General features: G+C 37.1%; 1 protein-coding gene across 1 annotated transcript; it reads left to right on the forward strand.

Annotated features, from left to right (window-relative positions):
• Positions 1-343: 343 nt before the first annotated feature.
• Positions 344-9,401, forward strand: LOC136814384 (uncharacterized). The gene is made up of 9 exons (XM_067070921.1): positions 344-523; positions 863-1,063; positions 1,490-1,665; positions 2,229-2,342; positions 3,063-3,218; positions 3,995-4,697; positions 5,415-5,656; positions 7,042-7,223; positions 8,158-9,401. The coding sequence occupies exons 1-9, from the start codon at positions 385-387 to the stop codon at positions 9,314-9,316; spliced, it is 3,072 nt and encodes a 1,023-aa protein (XP_066927022.1). The 5' UTR covers positions 344-384; the 3' UTR covers positions 9,317-9,401.
• The last annotated feature ends 43 nt before the right edge of the window (positions 9,402-9,444 follow it).

Consider the following 9,444-nt stretch of genomic DNA (forward strand, 5'->3'; position numbering starts at 1 on the left):
ACGATACACTCATGTATCAAAACATATCAGAGAGGATGCGTGCAGCTTTTTCGAATCATATCCCTTTTTATTGTCAAGGTTCGTGAAGTTATTTTGATAAGAAGTTGTCAATGGTAGTTATTTGTTTCTTTCGATTGCATTCGATTCCTTAAGTATTCGTTTTGTTCGATTTGTTATTTAGCTTCGCCTTCAATGGAAACATAAATTTAGGTATTATCTCAAGTGTAAGTTATTACTTTACGCCTAGTTCGATGATTCAAATTTCGGTTATAAAAGGGATATTTCCTTACAGTTCAGTGGAAGACAACAGAATTTCATGTTATTTTCATCTCTTTATAGTGAAATGAACTAAAATTTGACCTGAAAAATAATAAGATATTTTACATGGCGGAATTACTAACAGAGATGGTGGTTGAGGAGAAGATAGCACCTAATGAATTATCACATGCAATACCTTTTACGGTGGCCGATGTTGGTGATGAACAGACCATTCATGAAATTGAAGTTGAAAATCTCAATGAAGGTATTTGATTGTTTGTTTCTTGACTTGAAAACATCTTGACCTGGGGACGTAATTAATTTGCCCACAAGAAAATCGACAAACTGGTCTATTTGTCAGGCTTTCTTTGAATCCCCTTAGAATGACTTAATACTACTCAGGAAAATCTCAGGGAAATGTAAGGTTATCCTTGGAACCTTCACAAATGATAAATTTATCCTTTTTAGGAAACTCTTCTAAAGTGTTTAAAATTCTTCTGTCTCGAAATTTAGTAAAATACAGGACAATTTGAAGAATCTAGACTAACTAGTTGTATGAAAATTATCTCTGCCTCCCTCTAATCTTTGTTTTTACGTAACCAAGGGGATGTTTCAATGGATGCACCTAGCAACGATATTGAAATATTAACAACATTATTAAGTATTAACAACACAACGACTGATGACCCTTCTGAACATGCGATGACAAACACTATGGAAGAAATGAATGAACTCTTAGACGAATATTACACAAGAACCTCCAATCGATTTGCTATCGTTAATTATAAAGGAATGAAAGACTCCCGTAAGTATGAAAATTTTTATCTCTGACAAAGTCGTGTCTGGCACTCAGACTCTTTTCAGTCTATGAGAGTCTTAAACTGGTAATAATCTTCCGAAACCTCAGCACCATGACATCAACTCTAGGAAATAATTGACCCATTTTCTTTAGCATTACAAAGGTGCCTGTGAAAACTTCAGTCTTTTACTTGTTAATGAATTCTGATAGGCCTTATCATGTGCTCGCGAAAATGGCTTAACATGATATATTAAACTTTAGAAAGAAATTTGCGCGGTGTTGTCCTTATTAGATGTCATGGATTCTAAGGTTTGGTCTCCTACTGTTAGGGAGAAAATTAATAATTCTCTGATAATCTTTATACATCTATACACTCGTAACGGACGAAACTGGTAGAAATTTGAATCATATTTTGAAATCTTTTTATCATAGTCGATGAGATTGATTTTTCACACCACAAGATCTTTTGGGAAGATTTGAGTGCATCGAACAGCAGTTTGGTTTACGATGGAGTACCATTCATTATATACGGTCGCATTATTCTCTGCTGTCAGTTTGGATCTGATCAAAATCTCTCATCCAAAAGGAAGAACGCCGCCAAACGAAAAGTATGTATAAATGTATTGGGTAACTTTCGAATTTTGTTTTTTTTTGGCGTACCATAGAGACTTTTGTAGGGATCAGCCCTTAGGATCTTTGAAAGGTAAATGTATTTACGAAATTTTCAAATATCAACTTTTCTCTGTAATAAAGACTTTCATAAGACACAATTGCATGTGCTTTATTCGAAAATATAACTTTCTATAGGGCCTCTCGAATTAACTTGCCTCACAAGGTCGAGTTTGCTCGGTTTAAAGCTGATCTCAATCCTAAGCCTCGTCTCTTGGGACGAGATGGAGTTTTTACAAGCTCTTATTTGATTTGGTTGGTCGTTAACCAGTAATAAAATAATTTTGTTACTTTTTCTAAAGAACGCGTCATTTTTATTACTTCGAATGACCAGTTATTAAAGTATCTTATAAAAACTCCATCACACCTGCGTCTCTTTAGGCCCAGGAAAAGAGTTTCATATAGAAATCGATTTGTGGAAAATCCCCTGCTTTTTACCACTGGTGTTTTCAAAGTTCACATTCGTACACGCATAATGATAAAAACATTTCCCGTGTAATAGGAAAGTGAAAATACCGGAGAAAAACGGACAGGACGAAAGAAACGCGGAACAAAGAAATGCGGATGTCCTGCTCAGATTGTTGTTCGGAGGATCATCAAATTCCCTGGATTTAAGGTAGACCCTTCTCCTAATGAATTTTGAGTTTAAATCCTAAAGAGCAATAGTGGAATCTATCTAAAGCAAGAAAAAGTGAAACCAAAGATTTGCACAACATTTAGAACGACCTTTAGAGAATCGGTGCTGTCTTTTTTCTCAGTATAAAATTTTAAACTGTTTTTAAGGGAAAAAAATGGTTCAGACAGTTGGCTGTATCCCGGGGGGGGGGGTACTAGGGTTGCGAGACTGACGGGGGGGGTGCCGCCCGACTTTCGAACTTTGGACTCTTACCGGGACTAAAAAGGAGAAAACAAAGGAAAATTTTGGGAATTTTGCTACCTTTAGCGGGACTAATTTGACCAATTTTGACCAAATTTCGATCTTTCAGGGGGTAAAAAGTTGAAATTTTCCTATTTTTCCGACCCTTAGTGGGACTTTGGAAATCCAAAAAAGGTACCCTTAAGGGCGGCACATACCGTACCCTCCATTTGCATATGTACCCCCCCCCCCGGGGCTGTATATACATCAAGTGAACTCTTCACCGTCATCCCGCATCACGGCGATATCGTTTTCATTTCGCATTGCATGCAGATTTTCGTATTTATACTAACATTCGGACTCAGAATTAGAAATGACGTAATGTTTCTTATCATAAATAGAAGCTGAGTGTTGATAACTTTGTCAAATAAAACACCTCAATGAAATAATTCTTCACCCAATCTCACTTTTCTGTTCCAGCTGCAAAAAGAGCAAGACACAGTTCGACGAAGGAAGACTTTCTCGAAAACACTGAAAGAGAAATTGAAAGAAAACTCAAAAGACGTAGAAATGAGAAACTTGTTCTTGGGAATATTACCTCCAGTGTCGCGACATTGTTTTCATGAAAATATAAAGGTTGGTCATTTTTTAACTGTCTAAATTATCTCAAAACCCCTTTGGATATTTTAGTCAGTTCTGTGATGAGTTTTGTCGTTTTGTATAAAAGCTTGCTTTATTTAACTGTCACGATTGTGGGATGTGCCCTAGGACACAACATTTCTTCTCTTTCCTGTTCTCTTCAAAACCTCATTAAATAACGATGCACCCTAATAATAATAATAATGACTCCTTCAGGTAGCAAACCCTAAGGACGATTATTCATGACTCGTAATATCAATTAAACTCTTGAATATATACCGAGTTTATTATCTAAATCTGCAATTTTGAGATCCACCAAGCAAATTTTAATTCGATTTGAGAGAGAATGATATATCAATGCAAGTAGAGAGCCTTCGATCACAGACTTGCACCGCTATTGACTACGTCCGAATCCCGAACACTTCCAGGAAGGGTGTTAGGGATGCATGGTGATAGACTTAGGGAAGCCGAGAAGGGTCAACGTGCGATCTCTTCCGAAAGCTGTCGAGATTTCTTTCAAGCTGTCGCGTTCCCAGAAACTGTTGCGTGATTTCAGATGTTACTCAGGGACAGCTTGAAAGAAATCTCGACAACTTTCGGAAGAGATCGCACGTTGACCCTTCTCGGCTTCCGTATAGACTCTCTACTTGCACTGATAAACTCTCAGATCGTTACTTTTACCGAGTTATTTTGCGAGTTATAGAAGCTCCATTTTAACTTCATTTGCCTGAATCTTGAAATGTCAGTTCTGCTTTCGAATTTTCTACAAATAGTGTACAGTTGAACCCATTGATAAAGAAATCATCCTCAAAATTCAAGAGCTGACTTTGAAGAATATACCGACACATGACGTGATGAAAGAAATCGAAATAATGGTTTGTGACGAATTATTTTACATGAAGTTACCGCCTGATAGAACACGTCGCCGTTATTTCCCAAGCATTCGTGACGTTCGAAATATAATGCGTAATACTAAAGAAGCAGCGAAAATACTTCAGTCACACATACGCGAATTAAAGGATTATTTCCAAACACTATTACAGAAACAAGGAACCGTTTTATATTTTAATTTCGATGGCGATGGCTTACTATTAGAACAAAGTGCTGATCAAAAAACGGACAATGATCTCAAAGAGGGGAAAACGAAGCCAGATAATATACAAGAGTTTGTACTATTTCATCAATCACCTCAACAGCAATACCTACTCAATAGATATGGTTCCATTGTCTTTATAACTGAAGTCCAGCCTACGGAAACCGGAACTCGAGCACTGACAGTTCGCCTATTCTTGATGTTGGTACGTACGAATGTAGATTATCAGGTTGTCGGTACGATTCTAATGGATAGATTCAATGGGAACGGATTGCATGAAGGTTTGGTGAAATGTCGAGAAAAGAACGAAGCTTGGATGCCCAGATATTTCATGGTCGATTTAAATGAAGAGCTTTTGTTGTCTGTCAGAGATTTGTTCCCAGGTACGTAATACTTTGAGTCCAATGATCCTTATCCTATATATTGTATATCTCCAGTTTACCCCTTTTCTATTTCTCGAGAAAGGCGCTTTGGGATATCATCTGATATAAGATATCTGATCTAAAATACTAGATAGAGCTATTCTGTCTTTCGCCACGGTTGTTGAACCAAATATGCGCTATTTTTTGCTGAGTAGACCACAGTGGTGACCACAGAATGTCAAGAATGGTCTTGAATGTTCAAATTACTGGTGCCAAACTGTGGTCTACTTTTAACGATGCATCATTATATTGTTTCAGCCAGGGACAGGGTACCGTGGGATGGCTAAACTTTCTCATTCTCGGGGAAAAATTCCTGGTGCAATTCCAAGTTTCCTAAGTATACTACCCGGGGGCTATTAGGGTTGCGAGCCTAGGGATTTTACGAACCTTACCGGGACAAATTTGACCAATTTTGACCAAATTTCGATCTTTCTTGGGGTAAAAAGTTGGAATTTTCCTATTTCTCTTACCCTTAGTGGGACTGAAATTTGATTTTCTGATTTTTCTGACCCTTAGCGGGACTTTGAAAATCAAAAAAAGGTACCCTTAAGGGTGGCACATACCGTACCCTCCATTGGCCTAAGTACCACCCCCCCCCGGGAAAACTAGAATTAGGCAACCTATTTCCGTTTGCACAGCGAACACCATTGTAATGAGTTACTCATTATATCATTTCAGAGAGTGATTATTTTGTCACAAAGTCATCCTGCAATGAGATCTGGAGAAAATTCTTATCCAAACCATCAAACGGCGTGTCACAAGAAGCTTCACAAATACTCAACTACCTCAATGCAATGCGTGTATCTGCTACCAAAGATGAACTAACATATGCAGCTTCAGCACTCGAACAATCCGAAATTTGGACACAATGTGAAAATTTGAGAAATTGGTTCCAAGGGAGTTGGCTTCCAATTGCTGAGGTAAGTTAGAGTCATTTGATGATCAGAAGAATTGGCTGCAAAGCGTTTGAAAACGCCACTGTCTTTTTTTTGGACCTATCTCGGAGGTCCTATAATTTAACCCTTTGTTCGTTCGTCTGTTCGTTCGTCCGTTCGTTCGTCCGTTCGTTCGTTCGTCTGTTACCAGCTTTTCTAAGTTTTTTTCTGATATTTTTGCATCATGATGCAAAATGACCACCCCAAAAGTGACGGAGCCTAATTTTTGAAATAAAATTTTCCGGCCGAAAATGCCGGAAAAACCGGTTTTCAGCATTTTCTAGAGATTTTATCATTAGTTTTTTCTCGATTTTTTGCTCAAAGATGCGTATTAGTAGGAATCAAAACGTTAATTCTAGTTGAACTAAAGTCTAATATCCCAGTCCTGTTGGTCTTTTCAACGAGTACAAAATTGCTACTTAATTCAAATTCTATCAAAAGTTATTGATGTTTGAAAATACACTGCCAGCTAATTTGAAATAGATTTCAGTAATGTACTCTGAAGTAAATGACATAATGGTATTTTAATGTTTAATTAGAACACATTGTCCCTATTGATATTGATAACATCTCTCGAAACCACAAACTTAAAGAAGGAAGATATTTTATCTTCCGCTATATCTCTCTCCAATCTACTCCCCTTAATAACAGCATTTGGTGTCTTGGTTGGTTCACTGGTATGCTTTATTTCAACTGATTATTCGAACTAACGGAATCCAGTACTAGTATATGGTTACTCTACTATACTGGAAGTGTTTATGAGCATAGCGTAAATGTGAGGAAGGATAGGAAAAAGTTGCTTTTTTCTGCTGCGAGGCTTTTTAAACTTTTTTGCAAGGTATTTTTAATATTATCAGCACGTGCGAATAAGACATTGAAACTTTTTCTGAGTGATGTTAGATTTTATTTCATTTGATTTTTCGAACTTATTGAATCTAAATCTGATACTCCAATATTATCTGAAATATTATCCTGGTATCTTTTATGGAAATATAATCAAAGCGATAAACTTGAGAAGGAACTAAATCTCTTTTCTGTTGCACAAACGGAAGTTTTTAAAGTTTTACGCAACGTGTTCAAATATTACCAGCTCACGTGGGAAAGACCATACTTCAGCTATAACACTAATAGCAGACAGACTAATTTTTTCACAGCGATAGAAACGAGAGTCAGCATCAACATTAAAAAGGTTTTATATCTAAGAGAACTTTTTTCATTTGGGATAAGCATATACTGACAAATAATGAAGATAGCAATGTGGAGATGGATTTCTCGTAATTCACTGTCTCTGTCCAGTCAGTAGACAAGAATTCACGTAGATATTGGGTCTGCTTACAGCCAATATCAACACCTATATTTTATTTTACCAGAAATGGGTTCGAGAGTATCTTCCAGACGACTTGAGATGTTACGTTCAAGACACAAGTGGTGACAATGTGATGAAGATTTATCAAGATATGTTGATGAGAACAACGCAGAGGAATAAAGAAGGATGTATTGTCGACCTTGTCAAGAAACTCACTTCCGAACTACTGGATACACACTTTGAAAGGTTTGTAAAGGCCGGTCTGTCTCCACTTGCGCGCGCTTCGATCGCACTTTTTCGAGCAAAGCTTCCACCCCATTGGCCAAAAGAATAATGTAGCAACTCCATTGGCGCGATCTGACGTAACGGTTGAAAAAAGTTGAAATGTGTTCAACTTTTCTTTCGAGCGCGCGCTACATTTTTATGATGTAATCTTCTTTCAAAGCAAAAAGAAGTGAAGCCAAAAGGTGCGATGGCAGCGTGCGCAAGTGGAGACCGACCTTAAGATTGAAATTTTAACCAGATGTCTAGGTTGCTGGCATCCACTAACGGATTCCTCCGCCTTACGTAGAGATCTGCAAATCAGACTACCAGTGGTCGTTTGTTTGGGTTCTATTGTTGTGAGCTTTTGATGTTCAAATGGAATTCGAACGTTTACCCTTAAAACTTTCAATAAATTATTATAATGTAGAAGAATCTTTTTCACACATTCTTGAAACTAAGATTTGGTCCGTACCTTTCTCCTTGAAAACACATTTTAGTAGGTAAGAATTTTTGCGTTGATATTATAATTCCCTTGCCTTTACTATCTTTGTGCCACACAGAGCTTTTCACAGTGAAAAAAAGTTTGGTAATAATGATTTGGTTTGGTTTATTCATCCCTCATTGATACACCAGATTTAAAAAAAGCCAGCTCCCAAAGTCTTTAAATCAAGCTCTGAGAATGCTCAATGTTTCACTGGTTACCATGCTTGCTATAACTTATAACAAATGGAATGAAAAAAAATATTGTAAATCGAGCAGATTTTATTTATTTGTTGCAAAAGTTAATGAAAATATACATTCCTAACCATTTATGGAGGGCAATCCTTCCTAAATCTCCCTACCCTCCTTCTACTTTCCTTTCTTATGAAAAGGTTCGCACATACTGATATATATATATTAATTTCTCATATTTTAGTTACGTCACACTAAACAGGGAGCATTATCATCACTGCAAGCAACTAAAACAATTGAATCCAGCTTGGGAATTCGAATTTGCTTTACCATTATCATTATACCGGCATTTGGTTCCAGTGATCGAAAGTCTTGATGAAGTTGTGTCAGTGGCCAATCAAACATCGTATGGTAATTATGAAGTATCGGTCAACTCTTGTGCCGAGAATGGAGAAACGTTAAACGAATTTTTCGCAGTGGATCTTGGGAATTCATTAAAACTCCCATCATGCACTTGCGCAAAATGGAGAATGAATTGTTTACCCTGTAGCCATATGCTAACCGTCTTCAAGAACTTTCCCCTTACGAAGTATGACGCTTTGAGCCCACTGTATCGATCAAGCCCTATTTTTGGGTTTGATTATTCATGCTTTGGAAATGAATTTTACGTCAAGCCTGTCTCCGTTTCAACTCAAACAACATCAACCATAGGTACTCAAGTTTCAAATAAAGTGCAGGTTAGACCGGCTAAAATACCTATGAGCACTACTGTCAAGAATTCAAAAGAGAAAGTTAAAAGGGTTGTAAAAACAGACAAAGTTGTAAAAATCGTTGAACAAATTCCAACCCATTCACCACAAAAGAGAAAGACCTTTTTAGTCGCAAGTGAAATTCCTCTTGTTAAAGTCAAAGTGAAATCCATAAAAGACATTCTAACAGGAATACCGAAAGAAACTATTGAACAATTCAAACAATCTCTTCGGAATCGCTCTACTAAGGATAACCAAGATGAGGTAAGGAACGAGGAAAGCCTAGTAGACCAGTCTAACGAACTACCTGAAAGTAGTACGACAGATGAGATACAGTGCGCAGTCAATAAAAACACCATATTGCAGATTGAAGAGTTGATTCTACCTAGAGAGGAAACGATTAGTGGTGAAGAATCGTCGAACGAAAATAACGATGAGACTCAAACGATGAAAGAGCCTCAGTTGAAACTTATGATGAAATTGTTAGAAGATCATCAGAGTATTTCTGAACCAATAGCGGAGGACAGCGATATAGACACTGGGGTGGAAGATCATGCCGAGTTATCGATAGCGACTAAAAGGAAATGTAACGACCTTTGTGGAGATGATAAATCTGATGCTTCTTTAACTTCTAAGAAAATGAAGGGAAATTGATGTGGTTTGTTTGAAAGATTGGGAGTTTTACTGGATTTATTTTACTAATTGTTTTTCTAAAGCTGAAGATGATAGCTCTTTTCAACGTCTGTTTAAAATTCATTTGTCTTTTTCTCTATGTGTTAAAA

Source organism: Clytia hemisphaerica, unplaced genomic scaffold, assembly GCF_902728285.1.
Source record: "Clytia hemisphaerica strain Z4C2 unplaced genomic scaffold, Clytia hemisphaerica genome assembly, whole genome shotgun sequence".
Taxonomy (NCBI): Eukaryota; Metazoa; Cnidaria; class Hydrozoa; order Leptothecata; family Clytiidae; genus Clytia; species Clytia hemisphaerica.